The 15,740-nt window shown below is 38.2% G+C and overlaps 1 protein-coding gene across 1 annotated transcript; it reads left to right on the top strand.

The window, feature by feature from the left end:
• The first annotated feature begins 218 nt into the window (after positions 1 to 218).
• LOC141011441 (cell adhesion molecule CEACAM5-like) lies at positions 219 to 15,734 on the top strand. Its single transcript, XM_073484599.1, has 11 exons — positions 219 to 298; positions 666 to 983; positions 2,157 to 2,435; positions 2,727 to 2,971; positions 9,620 to 9,638; positions 12,236 to 12,508; positions 13,516 to 13,782; positions 14,420 to 14,534; positions 15,218 to 15,258; positions 15,358 to 15,433; positions 15,533 to 15,734. Exons 1-10 carry the CDS (start codon positions 253 to 255, stop codon positions 15,414 to 15,416), a joined length of 1,662 nt encoding a protein of 553 aa, XP_073340700.1. The 5' UTR covers positions 219 to 252; the 3' UTR covers positions 15,417 to 15,433; positions 15,533 to 15,734.
• The last annotated feature ends 6 nt before the right edge of the window (positions 15,735 to 15,740 follow it).

The raw sequence follows: 15,740 nt of genomic DNA, 5'->3' as shown, positions 1-15,740 counted from the left end.
AAAATACAGAGCAAATTCACAGTAAGTCCGCTACGAATGTTTCACTGTTCAGTACCGGTATTATTAATGATTATCAAGCCTGTTGATCATTGATCAGAGTTATGATGATGGGTAAGTCCCTAGTGCACAGTGCTTCCCCGTACTACCATTATATACTGAAATTAGGATCCATTATGCGGAAACTAGAAAAGGGACAGTGAAGAAGTGTGATCCCTTTTCTTTCTTCTCATACTTGATGGTACTGCAGATTAAATGGAAAAAGCTGTGATACACTTCATCATCCTGGGAGTCATCTCAGGTGAGCTTTTATCACTTGATACAGCAGAAAATCTTTATTCACTTATTTCTCAAAATGTAATCATCAATAATTGATGGCAGAAAACGGACAATGTAGGGCCTTCTCTGTTATTGTGAGCTAAATGTTCTTTCAGTGAGATGAAACTAATTTTCATAATGTGATGGACGCTTAGCAGCTTTTCTTCTTTCTTTTTTTTTGAAAACCTGAACACGTCAGCTATTTCAGCTGGTTAGCAAGTTGACAATCAGCTTAGCTTTATTCAGAGGTTTTGTGTCATTGTGGTTGTGATTAAGGATATTGTCCCAGTGCTTCATTTTGTAAAACACTCAAATTATTGGAGTTCTCAGACCTGTGACTTTGGTTCCAGGTTTAACCAAAGGAGCTGGTGTGTTGCCAGACGGTCCTCTGAATGCAGCTGTGGGAGAGACAGTGATGTTCACCATAACACCGACTCCATCAGAAAAACCTTTTACTATTGCTTGGACATTTCGGGACAGAAATATTATCACCTTTAGAGGCGAAAACACAACTGGACCAGAGTATGAAGGCAGGATCACCCTCTTCATATCTACTGGATCTCTGGAGCTCAGGAATCTGACTTGTGATGACAGTGGAGAATACACAGTTGTCATTTTACCACAGACAGGAGCACAAATAGTAGGATCCACCACACTGAAAGTTGAGGGTGAGCAAATGTTTCTAATGTTGGATCTTTTTCAGTGCTGAATGCATAAATATATATTGTTTGTGTTCCAATAATTGTGTTTTGGTATTCGGTGTTTCACAAAATATCGACATACAGTCTAAAATAGACTTCAGAGTATGTTATTACATGACATCATAACAATGAATACTAAAAACCTGTTTTCTCATTGAGATTAATAAGTGATCGTGTCGAACCATTTTTCTGCTAAAGTTCACACACTTCTGGTTATTTCACATGACAGCTTTTTATTTATTTTTTTGTATTTTCTGTCCTCTTCTGCTCTTCTCTTTGGTCTGAAGTTGTGCATTAAGTGTCCAGATGATGCAAATAATATCTAACAATATTTGTTTTTAAACGTTCACTTTAATTGTTGCATATTAAATAATGAGCATTCAATGTTATTATAAAGAGATAAACCTAGTTAAGGTTTAGGACCATGTTTTCTGGTTCCTAAATTTGAACAAATATACGGAGCTCTCACAGATTCTCTGCTTTGACAAAGAACTAAAAAATGAATCTCTTATTTATTTTTCATTTATACTTCTCTGAAATTATACTAATTATTCAAAGCCTTCAACTGCATCTCACATTCTCATCAGCAGATAGAATTTGCTCAGTCATCACTGAGCACAGGTGATTAAGGTAAATCATAATCAGATTATACAATACAATGGATACACTGAGTTTGCAGCTTTTTAGGTGTACTGCATAGACAAATGAATTCTGGTACAACTGTCCTACCTACATTAATCTGATCATCATATTAAGCTCTTGTTGAGACTGTGTCAGAATGTTAAGGTTTAAGGTCCTACATATTAACTGGTGTCAACTTGGACTGCATTATATTGAACATTGATTTTAAAGTGCAACCACCAAATGTAAGCCTACCGAGTCAATGTAAGTTTGACACAGTATCAACAAAATCTGTAGCTGAACTTCTCTATGATGTACAAAGCATTTTGTGACCTTTCAAATACCCTTTTTGTTCTGTGTATCATCATCATCAAATAATAAGTGAGAACATGTTGTTTTTTTGTAATGGCAGGAGCTGGTGTAAAATGTCAAGGTGCAGCCACAAATACTCAGCATCCCTGTTCTGTACCTTTGTTATGTGGTGGCAAATTATAAAACCCTTTTGTTTTCCACCCACAGGGCCAGTCTCCAATGTAATGGTAACTCCCAGCAGCAAAGACTTGGTGGAGTTCAACAGCTCCGTCAGTCTGTCCTGCTCCGCCTCTGGATGCACTCTCTCTTTCCTCTGGCTGGATGGCACCTCTGTAGTTACAGAAAGTGACAGATTTCAGCTCACTGATGGAGGCGCCACTCTCACTATAGTCAATGTGACCCGCTCTGACCAGGGACGATTCAGGTGTCATGTGTCCAATCCAGTAAAGAATGGTACCAGTGATCCAGTAAACCTCTCCATCAGCTGTGAGTCATTAACTACATTCTCATTACTTTATCTGACAACTCGTGAAAACATCAGAGAGAGTTTAGATTATTGTCACAACTCTGTGAGGAGTGGCCTTGATTTTTTATTTGTTTGTTTGCTTGTTTGTTTTGTATCTTTTTTGTTCCCCTGTGGTTTGTTCAAAATCTAAGAAACACATTTTCAATCAAATTTATTCCAGTACAGTATCACTGTAATCTAGAGCACAGTGTCAACCAAATCATTTTATAGTCAGATTAATTTTTTGCTGGTGTTTTCTTCTCTACATTCAGACGGCCCTGAAAATGTAACCTTCAAACTATCTCCATCACAAGAATACTATGAGGAAGGGTCAGAAATCACCCTGTCCTGCTCAGCTGTTTCCAAACCCTCTGCCCTGTTTTACTGGTTTCTGAATGGGATCAAGTTGTCCCATACTGGATCAGAGATTAACATTCGGATAAATGAGAGTGGAAACTACAGCTGTCAGGCGTTTAACCAGAAAACTCTGAGATATGACACATCTTCACCTTTGGCTGTAACAGTGTTGGGTAAGTTTGAATAAATGTTTTTTTGAACAAACAAATGTGGAATAAAATTAGTGACAGTCTTGTGATGGGATCACACCAGCTGCAACGCCAGTCAACATGTTGACATTCTGGCCCATCAGTACTCAGTAGTCATTTATACCATTAGTACTGAATTTGTAGAACTCACCTCCAGGGGCAGTGTGGTTGCATGTTATTGTTGAGTCAAATCAATATAACCTTACCTGTTGTAAGTTTATTAAAAGTAATTTTTTTATTGATGTTTTAATTTGTCAAAGATGTGAATTTGAAGAGCAAAGTGTGGCAAAACTCAACTTTCCTGACAGGTGCTTTTTGATATTGTAGCTGTATGTGTGTGCACCTTTGTCGAAGCCTGATGTTCAGACTTTGTCCTGCGTGCGTGTTCAACAAATATAATTATATTTTTCATGAGGAAGTGGCTTTGAGGCTTCCTCTTTTATGATGTGAGATTTGTTTGTGTAGCATGAGAATGGGTTGACTGTCATGATTTTTCAAGTCTCAGTTCAATCAGTCAGTCTTGTGGAGTATTTACATGCAAGGCCTTCAAATATGTGATCCATATTGTTTATGTATCTACTGCACATTATCATTATCATACTGTAAAGGCTAAACTCTTCATTACTTCATCCAGGCCCCAAGAGCTAATACAAACCTTCAAAGTCAATCATGAATGCTCATCATGTTGTTATTAATACTGTGTGTGATTCATCCCAAGACTCAACTTTACTTTTTAAAAAATATTTATTAAGCTGACACTTTTATGCAAAGCTACTTACAATAAGTGCATCCAACCATGTGGAGACAACCCCCAAATAAGCTGAACTGCTTTGAGTGCTACATTTTGAAATAAGAGACAGACTGTTTGTACAGATGAGTTAGTTTGAGTTTCTGCTGTCCTGACATTAATGCAAAATATGAGACAATGATTGTTACATATAAATAATATGTTAATGAAAATTATTTGTAATAAATACAATATCTTTATAGTTGAGGGGTACCAGTATCGAAAATTATGTCACATGTACCACTCATGATTAAATTCATGATCTTTTGCCCAACAGAGAGCATATCAGGTGCTTCTGTCACACCAACAAACCCAGGGCCGCCCCTGGCCAAATTGGGGCCCTAAGCAGAATTTTATTTTGAGCCCCCCCCCCCATTACAAAATGACTGTATCATGAAAGGCCATTTAGGTTTACAACCTTTATTACTAGGAACAAATCAAATGAACAGCCTCTTTCAACAATGGAACAAGCCTTTTACAGATGCAGGCTGCTTCAGTAGACATGGTGCTTGATGGCCCTTGTGACGTACTGGGCGCTGGCTCCGTGTCACCCTTAGTAACAAACTTAAGCATTGACCCTGTTATGACAAGAAATCCATCATACAAGCAGATTATTAAGATTTGTTTTGGTCTTAATGGTAAATTACACAATGAAATTAATGTAAACACTAGCCTCACAAAGATTAAAATTAATGCAAATAATAATTATATTCATTATGATTTGATTTTATTATACTATTTTAATCCCACAAGGCGGCGCCCAATGAGCATTGTTAGGGGTCGGTGCCTTGCTCAAGGGTACCTCGGCAATGCCCAGGATGTGAACTAGTATTCTCCATTACTAGTTCACATCATACTTTTTTTTTTTTTTTTGTCCGAGCGGGACTTGAACCGGCCACATCTGAGCCCCCAAGCCAAGTCAATTTAATCTCCAGTCCAGAATTATCCTCTCTTCTGTCTCATGATTAGCAGGCTAGCAGCTGGGGTGTTCCTCCTCTTGTTTTGACTTTGTCTTTCTTTTGCTTTCTCCCGATTCATATTGCCGTTTGGAGGCCATCTCTCCACCTGCATCCAACTGCCTGTCGGCGCATCTGACCGCTGATTGGTCAGATGCTGCGTGCTGTCAATCATTGCGCCAACGTGTGCGGTGTCAGATTACTCGTTTTTTTTTTCTCTCTCCTGCCTCGGGCTGACTTGGTGCTCTACGCGCGCCTCACGGCAGCGATGCGCATCCTTTGCGCATTTGCAGAGAATGTGTCCCCTTGCGCAAAATGGGGCCCCCCATGGATCGTGGGGCCCTACGCACAGCGCGTGTTCTGCGTGTAGGGAGGGGCGGCGCTGAACAAACCCGCCGATTGAGGGGAACTCTGTCAACTTAACCTGTGATGCTGCTGCTGGCTCTGTCTTTACCAGACTGTGGAAGAAGGATGGCTCAGATCTGGCCCTGATTGACAACATAACACTTCACGATGGGAACAAAGTTTTGTCATTTAAGAGTCTGAATAAAGCAGACAACGGAGAATATTCCTGTAACATCAGCAATCCTGTCAGCAGTGTTGAAGCTACATACAACATGGTTATTAACTGTAGGTAACAAACTGCACAGTGAACATTTACTGTTCTAGATTATACATGCCAAAAATATATGCATCGTCATAAGAACTGTACAAATGTCTGTTTTTCAGATGGACCAGAAAATATTCAAATCACAGGTCCAAGCAGGATAGATTCTGAACAGACCTTAACATTAACCTGCACTGCTGAGTCCGAACCATCTGCTAGTTACACCTGGACACTGAATGGGACAGAGATACACAGTTCTTGTAAAGATTAGCAGGCTTCGTAAAGATTTTTCCTACAGACCCATTCCACCAGCAGATTTATTTGAAGCTTATGAGTCAACATTAGCTTGAAATTCAAGACTCTGTGTAATTGCCCTTAAAGATATCATATGTAGGAATTCTGCATTAATACTGAATATCTAAAAACGACGAGACCTTTATTATATATTTTGTTGAACTGTGTACTTACATTGTCATGTTTCCAACAATGTTCAAACCCAGAGAAATCCACAATTTATTTTACACAAGCTTACACACAATGGTGTGTTTTGTTTGGTCGCGGTGTCAGAAAAGATGAAATCTAAGTAATTAAGTCTTTAAAACTTTACCTAATTGGCTTACATTTGTACTTGAATCACGTCAGAGAGATTGTTTAATGGTGTGTTCACCACCAGTGAAGCAAGTTTAACCACAGGATTATTTGTGTTTGTTTGCTTTACACATGCAGTGTTTATCTGCCCCGAACAGTCAGATTACTTTAGGAGTTGGAGTAACTTGGGGAGTAACGGAATACATGTTAATAATATAATACTAATATATATATAATAATAACTAGGACACAAAAAGAAAAAGGTAACTATTCTGGTAAAGTTCTGGTTGTTATCCTGCATTCTGTGTCATTTCCCCACTGTACTGGATTCTAAGGTTGAAAAGGGATTTTTCATATTTTGCGTAAAACATAATGGAGTAACTAAAAAAGATACAAACAACTAAATAAAAAGCCAGAACCACTCATTAATAAGGTGTGACAATAATTAAATAGGTATTTATAACTGGCAATGGAATCACATAAAGAGGGTCTAAGGACAGAGGATGTTGTTCACTGTATAGATTTTGATTTGATAAAGGAAGAAGTTATTGTATGCTTTGTATCAACAGGTATGACTAAACAGTTCCTGTTTACAGAATGTTGTAAAAAATCATGCTTTTTTTTTAAGCCATCCCGGGCAAAACATCAGGCTGTGCGGCTGGTTGCATTGCTGGAATAGTAATTGCATGTTTGGTCATCCTTGGAGGAGCTGCTGGTGGAGGGTACTACATCTATAAAAAAAAGTAAGTAGAGAGATATAACCATGAAGCCATTTTGTTTTTATTAAGAATCTCAAGTTAGGAGATTCTTAATAATTAATAATTAATCTATCTCAGGTTCGGACTCTAATTCAATAGTTACTTAATAGAAAATATATTAATCTGTTGAGCACATTAATTATTTTTCTGTTGTCAAAAATACACAAAAGGTTCAAGAATTGTGTTTGTTGTATTGCATTATTACTACATTGATTAATACAAGAAAACAATCTAATATTAAAATGTTGAAATTTCACATTTAATCGTATTTACAAATGACCCAAACACAACGTATGTCACTGTTTTAATTTTGAGTAGCATGATGGGTGCTGACCACATTATTGCTTTATTTTTAGAATCAACAACAAAGCTCCGACACAATCTGGTCAGAAAGGTTAGTATTTACTTGATCCGACTATCTTGCAGAATGTCATATATACATATAATATATGTGTGTATATATATATCAATTTTACATGAGAATAATCAGATGTTATAATTGTTTTGCCTAGAAGTAGAAGAACATGTGTATGAGGACACTTCTATGGTGTATGAGAACATTTAAATCAACTCTTTGTTTCCGTTTTAAGGTAAGTTTTTAACTCATTATTCTGATTTAGAGAAAAATCAACTCATTATTCTGATTTAGAGAAAAGGTATGAAGTATAAATGAAGATTAATATAATATAAATAATGAAATTAATCTTAGTTTGAATCTATTAAAAGTACTATAGGCCCACTATTACTGTTCACTCAGTGTAGCAGACAGTTAATCAAAATAGCAGCTCTTGAATCACTCGTAATCCTTGTTTGTCCTGCAGGTGATCACACAATAAAAAAAAACCTTCATCTGCACCAAGAAAAGAAGAAACACTGATGTGTTTAGAATTTAAACTATTTCTCTGCTAAATTTGGGTTGTCCAGTCAAATTCAAGTGTAACAGAATTACTAAAATAGCCATGTTATGTTTAGACACCCAGCAATATAAGTGGTGTTAATTAATTGACTTTTAGAGGGTTTATCAAGTCAAGCCAATTTTATTTATATAGCCATATATAGCAGATTATACAGATCACAATGACAATTGTTCAGATATATAGATTACAAAATACTATATGTGAAGACAAAAAAAGGAAATTATCAGCTGGAGGTGTCCCAAAGTGGCATGTGAGCCATGTAACCTTCTCTCCACCATGGTGACCTGGAAGAGGACAGGCCAAACAAAGATTAGCAAAAAGAATCAGATTATGTAAATTTTTTGTTGACAAAAGCACAAAAACATAAATGAGCAATGATGCATAAGGGGGCCCTTAGAAGGCAATGATCAGGATCAAGCCACTGTGTGTGGCCCTGACTGGCAGGAGAGAAAGATTCCTGGGCGGCCAATAGTCCAGCAGAGAGGAGCCTGAGTGAAAAGAGAGGACAAGGAGGAGAAAGAAGTTTGAGGGTGTAGAGTGGTTGGTTTTGTGCTATTCAACCAATCACAAGTACTGCTGTGGGGCTCAAGTTTTGAGGACTGTTACTTATCAGCTAGGTTGTTTGAAGGTTTATGCGCATTGTAACAGCGTACCAAGAGTCAGCGCCGCCCCTCCCTACACGCAGAACACGCGCTGTGCGTAGGGCCCCACGATCCATGGGGGGCCCCATTTTGCGCAAGGGGACACATTCTCTGCAAATGCGCAAAGGATGCGCATCGCTGCCGTGAGGCGCGCGTAGAGCACCAAGTCAGCCCGAGGCAGGAGAGAGAAAAAAAAAAGAGTAATCTGACACCGCACACGTTGGCGCAATGATTGACAGCACGCAGCATCTGACCAATCAGCGGTCAGATGCGCCGACAGGCAGTTGGATGCAGGTGGAGAGATGGCCTCCAAACGGCAATATGAATCGGGAGAAAGCAAAAGAAAGACAAAGTCAAAACAAGAGGAGGAACACCCCAGCTGCTAGCCTGCTAATCATGAGACAGAAGAGAGGATAATTCTGGACTGGAGATTAAATTGACTTGGCTTGGGGGCTCAGATGTGGCCGGTTCAAGTCCCGCTCGGACAAAAAAAAAAAAAAAAGTATGATGTGAACTAGTAATGGAGAATACTAGTTCACATCCTGGGCATTGCCGAGGTACCCTTGAGCAAGGCACCGACCCCTAACAATGCTCATTGGGCGCCGCCTTGTGGGATTAAAATAGTATAATAAAATCAAATCATAATGAATATAATTATTATTTGCATTAATTTTAATCTTTGTGAGGCTAGTGTTTACATTAATTTCATTGTGTAATTTACCATTAAGACCAAAACAAATCTTTATAATCTGCTTGTATGATGGATTTCTTGTCATAACAGGGTCAATGCTTAAGTTTGTTACTAAGGGTGACACGGAGCCAGCGCCCAGTACGTCACAAGGGCCATCAAGCACCATGTCTACTGAAGCAGCCTGCATCTGTAAAAGGCTTGTTCCATTGTTGAAAGAGGCTGTTCATTTGATTTGTTCCTAGTAATAAAGGTTGTAAACCTAAATGGCCTTTCATGATACAGTCATTTTGTAATGGGGGGGGGGGGCTCAAAATAAAATTCTGCTTAGGGCCCCAATTTGGCCAGGGGCGGCCCTGCCAAGAGTACTAGAAAGACCCGGGGTTTCACCAGAACTAAGCCGAGGAGGAGAATGAATGCCTGCTCCTCTTTCTAAGCACTGGAGCTGAGGAGGTTTTACCAAAATGTAACATAAAGGCACAATGTTTCATACATATAAATATCTATTTCGCCACAAACAAGCATCTGGTTCATCACATGGTTGTTTATGAGATACATTTCTTCAAACTCGAGATAAAAAGCTTTGTAGATTCGCAGGGTTGGCTGATAATATAGTAAATTGTTTCATTTAATGTATTGTTAATATAAAATATATTCATATGAAAATATGTACACTAGCTTTTTTTGCACCATAACAGTTGAGTTAAAAAAACATTTCCTGTTCTACTTTTACAACACAGTGGTGACATAATGGTGATGACATTTGAAGCATTGAAATGTCTGTTTTATATGTGTTTTGTGTACTGTAATGGAGAAATATTTGGTTGGAATAAGACATTAAATTAAGCCCTGAATATTAATGTTGTATGTACCATGTGATGCTAACAGCAATTGAATATGTAACTGTTGTTTAAATGATGTCAAAACACTGGCAACTGTGGATATGAGATTTTAAAGTGTATAGTAATTCAATAAAGCTGTATATACAAGTATATCCTATTATTGTGTGTGCTTGAGTTGATACATTTGATTTCCACTCATGTATTAGCAAAAGACATGGTGCACTATGACTCCAGCCACAAACACATGGATAGTAGGCATCAATATCTTGAGGTTTGCTCATGATCTTTACCTGAACTCCTAATAACTCTTATAACTTTTCAACAAAGTTTTAAAGAAAAGAAAAGAAAAGAAAATCTTCATTGATTTATCTCAGTTACCTACATGTTGAGTTACAACTTGTCTGCATGATGAGAGAAACACACTGCAAGACGTTGCCCTCTTGTGGTGTAAATGTGTTTGTATTAGCTTATTGATGGGTAATGATATGGCTAAAATACCTCTGTACCATATGTTTCACACAGTATATGACTTAAGCACAGTCAGCACAGAAAATATTGCTGATTAATCCAATTAATTGTGAACAATGATTGTGTCATCAGGAGCCTGATCTCTCTGAAGCCATTGCTATTTGGACTTAAAAAAAATATATCACTCCTTCCCAAGTGTTGCTCCATGACTACATTGTTAATGATCAACAAGATGGACTTTGTGGCTAATTAGATTGACACTGCACAGTACTTCCTTATACAACCTTCATACACTGAAATCAGCATTCACTATTCTTGAATTAGTAAAGGGACGGTGAAGTAGTGTGAGCCTCTTTTTTTGTGATACTTGATACTGGAGATGAAATGGAAAAGGCTGTGATACAGTTCATCATCCTGGGAGTCATCTCAGGTAAGCTCTTATTATTTGATATGACAGATAAAAGCGAATATTAATTAATTTATATTCTAGAACCCTGCCTTACAGTTTTACTTTGGGATAGTTTGTTTTACTGAAAATAACTCCTCTTTTGCTTTTAGTAATATCAATGCAGAGACACATTAGTGCAGTGTGAATGGAGATATATTTGATGGTACCTTGTTAAACAGTGGAAATGTGCTCCTGTTTTCTATTTCAATTTAATTTCTATTCAATGAGTTCAAGATGACATTTAGTATAATGTAACACCTAAGCTTAGAAACTTGACAACCAGCTTCAGAGGTTTTGTTTAATTGTGGTTGTGATTAAGGATATTGTCCTAGTGGCCCATTTTGAAATGTACTCCAATTATTAGAGCTCTTCTCAGACCTGTGACTTTGGTTCCAGGTTTAACCAAAGGAGCTGGTGTGTTGCCAGGCGGTCCTCTGAATGCAGCTGTGGGAGGGACAGTGATGTTCAGCACAACACTGACTCCACCAGAAACACCCTTTACATCTATTGGTTGGAGATTTGGGAGCAGATCTATTATCAGCTTTAGTGGTGGAAACTCAACTGCACCAGAGTATGAAGGCAGGATCACCCTCTTCATATCTACTGGATCTCTGGAGCTCAGGAATCTGACTCTTAATGACAGTGGAGAATACAATGTTACCATTCAGTCACAGGGAGGATTTCCAAAGGAAGGATCCACCAAACTGGAAGTTTATGGTGAGTAAATATTTCATATGTTGTACCTCTTTCAGTGCTGAATGGAGAAGATTAATAATAACAGTTGAACAAGAAATTCATATTATTGGTTATCAAACTTTTTGAACTTTATCAATTCTTGATAAAATAGGAGAATACAGAGTTAACATTACAGCTGGAAAACCACTGAAGGCATCACCCAGACTGGAAATACTTTCATATGAAACCTCCAATACCAATGAATCATATTTGGTGTCTAAATGTGACATATTTGAAAATCCCAAACATCTCAGGTGAAACATACTTCAGAGTGTTATTACAAATCATAATATTAAATTAGTTGTATTTTAAAGAGCAAAGCTGTAATCTAATAAACTCTCTAGATGAAACTTTGAGGACTATCATAAAGTTAATCACATTATCAAAGAAGTCCACATTATTTGTAACAAGTGATGGAAATGTTTAATAACTTAGCATGAACAGTGATAGTGTTGTGGATATAAGGCCTACCAAATGTAAAAGTTAATGAGTAACTAAGCTAAGCTAAACAGAAGCTAAATATGGGAGTTTAACTTCCCCTTCTGTTGAAAGTTTAACCCCTTTTTCATCTTGGATCACACCCATCATCTCTAATCAGGTCAGGTTAAATGTGCTTTGCTTGACCTGTCATAACACCAAACAGTGTTAAAGAATAGGTTCACAGTTCAATTAAAATCAAATGTCTTAAAACAATAGTCTGGACTCACATGAACATTCAAACAGGACTTTTTTTATATACATTTATTTTGTTATGTTATGGCAAATATAAAACACTCTGTTTGTTTTCTTTCACAGTGCCAGTCCACAATGTAACGGTAACTCCCAGCAGCACAGACTTGGTGGAGTTCAACAGCTCCATCAGTCTGTCCTGCTACGCCTCTGGATCCTCTATCTCTTTCCTCTGGCTGAACGGCACCTCTGAAGTTACAGCAAGTGACAGATTTCAGCTCACTGATGGAAACTCCACTCTCACTATAGCCAATGTGACCCGCTATGACCAGGGACCATTCAGGTGTCATGTGTTCAATCCAGTAAGCACTGCTACCAGTGATCCAGTAACCCTCTCCATCAGCTGTGAGTTAACTTGCATGCTCGGTACTTCAGAATCAGAATCAGAATCAGAAACAGATTTATTGCCAACGGGGATTTTACACCAACGAGGAATTTGTCTTGGTGAATAAGGTGCATACATTACAGACAATAAACAATAAACAAACAGTGACAATAACATATACAATATAAACAATATAAACAAGCAAACAGAGGCAAAAAGTGTGGGATGACTGATAAATAAAGACGGAAGATAAAATATAAAAGATAATAAAAATAAAAGAGATACAAATTCTCCATTATTGTAATGCAAAGATCCAAGGGCGGTGGTGGGTTTGAGTGCCAGAGTGCAAGAGACAGTGTCAGTGACAGTGTCAGTGGGGGTGGGGGTCCTGGGACTTGTTAAGGATCCCAACTGCAGAGGGGAAGAAACTGTTCATGTGGCGGGAGGTTTTGGTCCTGATGGACCGCAGCCTTCTGCCAGAGGGGAGAGTGTCAAAAAGTCTGCGACCGGGATGGGAGGGGTCGCCCACAATCCTACCTGCACGCCTCAGAACCCTGGAGCTGTGCAGGTCCTGAAGGGAGTGCAGCCAGTCACCTTCTCAGCAGAGCGTATGATAAGCTGTAGTCTGCTCTTGTCCTTAGCAATGGCAGCAGCGTACCAGATGGTGACGGTGACTTAAACTGACAACATCTGCATGTAAACATCAGACAGAGCTTAGATAATTGTCACAGCTTCTGACGGATTGGCTCTGCTTAGTTTTTTTTGTTTGGTTGCTTATTTGTTTTTTGTTTCCCAGTGTTATAACTTAATAATTTTACAGTCATTTAGAAAGTTTTAATTGCAGTGCTGTTCTATTGCATAACATTGGGAATAAGTTTCTTTTTTTCGATATAATAATATAGTTGTGTATACTAATCAGTATGAATGTCTCACGATGTGTAAAGCTGCATCCCATGTGTCTTTAATTTTCATGCAATTTTATAACATGTTGGGTTTTTTTTTTTGTTATTGTTATGTCTACATGTAGACGGCCCAGGAAATGTCATCTTGATGCTATCTCCATCACAAGAAGACTACGTAGAAGGTTCAAACATCACTCTGTCCTGCTCAGCTGTCTCCAGACCCTCTGCCCTGTTTTACTGGCTTCTAAATGGAGACTACCTGTCTGATATTGGACCAGAGCTCAAACTGGTGAACATTCAGATGAATCAGAGTGGAAACTATGGCTGTCAGGCCTTTAACAACAAAACTCTGAGATATGAAACATCTCAGTCATTAGTTGTTTCTGTAATGGGTAAGTTGCAATTAATGGGTTGAGTGTATGTAGTAGTGTCATGAGTCAGTAAGTTGGGCATTTACAGGAAGTGTCCACCTGCATAATCTGTATCAGCTAGGTGTAAACTTAAATTGGTGTGCTGTGATATAAATTAACAAAAAAAAAGAAAAAGAAAGAAATTTGAAAAAGACAGCAAAAAACATTTCTTGTGTAACATTTGGGACGCACTGTACACAAGCACCAAATGACAGACAAAGTGGTCTATGGTGAACATAGTGGAATATTTTGCAGCTGAAGATACTTTTCTCAGTAGTTGATGATATTGGGATTACATTCATCAGGTTTCAAGAAACTGGTCCATTACTCCAGATGTACTCTCTGTGCAACCTAAAAAGTAAACTGTTTGATTGAAATTTGCTATAGGAACTTTAGCGTTAATATTGTGTTTACAGCTTGTTTTACTAATTTAAGTGGCTAAAAAAACAGAAAGCACATTACATGGCAAAGATCAAAAGTCTTGTAACTGTCAACTGTTTTGAGTCAGCTGAAATTACATAAAGGGACAAATTATTGTACGTTTTGTATCCACAGGTATTATGAGACAGTTCCTGTTTGGATAATGTTGTAAAATTGTTCTTATCCCCCTTTTTTCAAGCCATCCCAGACGAAACACCAGGCTGTGCGGCTGGTTGCATCGCTGGAATAGTAATCGCATGTTTGGTCGTCTGTGCAGCAGCTGCTGGTGGAGGGTACTACATCTTTAGAAAAAAGTAAGAGACCTATAACCAGGAAGCCATTTCCTTATTATCAAATATCAATCACAGTCATGGTAACTGTAACAGCTCAGTATTAACAGGTTTGGACCAAAAAGCACAACTCAGAGTCCTGGCAGTTATGTTAAAAGTTTAGTTTTGGCCATCGTCAGAAAGAAGTCAATACCCAACAGGCAAGAAAAGTAGACAAATGTTTCCAGTTAGGGATCAGGCTAAGGAGCAGATGTTAAGAAGCAGGCAGAATGGCCCATTTAAAGGTGTGTAGGTGGGCGCAGAAGGTCAAGTGAGGTGAAGGGCCCAACAAGGGCTGCTGCAGGGCATGTTAGGATCTGAAATCACATGAGAGTTAGTACATGGCAAGGGAAAAGAATAGATGGAAAACGTGGAACTAGAATTAGGGTGATGTGACAGTAGAAAATTGTTTAATCAACCTTCAAAAAGTCACTTGCCTTTGTGTTGCTTTTGCTAGAGTGTTGCAATGTATTATATACTGCTATGGTCCTAAGCCTGATTTGAAAAATAGCCTTCACAGTGAACAGTAAACAATCTTCAGAAATGTCCTTTATGATCGCATTTATGTTGCAAACAAAATACAAACACAACATGTGTTACTGTTTGATTTTTGTATAGCATCTGAACACATGACCACATTATAACAATGCTTTATGTCTAATGTTTAGAACCAACAACAAAGCTCCGCCACCCCAAACTCAGAAACAAGGTCAGTATGTACCTGATGTTACTTCTATCATATGACCACACAGACAGAATATAGAATAAACTACTGAATGTATTCAACCTTTTTTCCCCTTTTGCCTAGAAGTAGAAGAACCTGTGTATGAGGACATTTCAATGGTGTATGACACCATATTAAATTAGTGTGCTTTCCCTTTAAGGTAAGTTTGTTACTGTTCTCAGTTAAAGAAGCACCAAGAGTTTGTTTTTTCTACTATTACTCTTTACTTTAATCTCTTGTTTCTGTCTGTGTCCTGCAGGTGATCAGAAAGATTAACAGACCAGCAAAATCGCAGAACACAAAATACAAAATCGCAGAATACACAGGCCACGTTTCACATCCTACATCTGTGTGAGGCAGTGACAGGAGGGGCCTGAGTGAAAAGAGAAGAGAAGGATGAATAACTAGAGTGACATACAGCTTGGCAGTTTGAGGGAAACAGGAACAACAAACGACAGAAGTTAGAG

This window comes from Pagrus major, chromosome 17, assembly GCF_040436345.1.
Source record: "Pagrus major chromosome 17, Pma_NU_1.0".
Classification (NCBI taxonomy): domain Eukaryota; kingdom Metazoa; phylum Chordata; class Actinopteri; order Spariformes; family Sparidae; genus Pagrus; species Pagrus major.
This window is presented reverse-complemented; position numbering and strand designations above follow the sequence as displayed.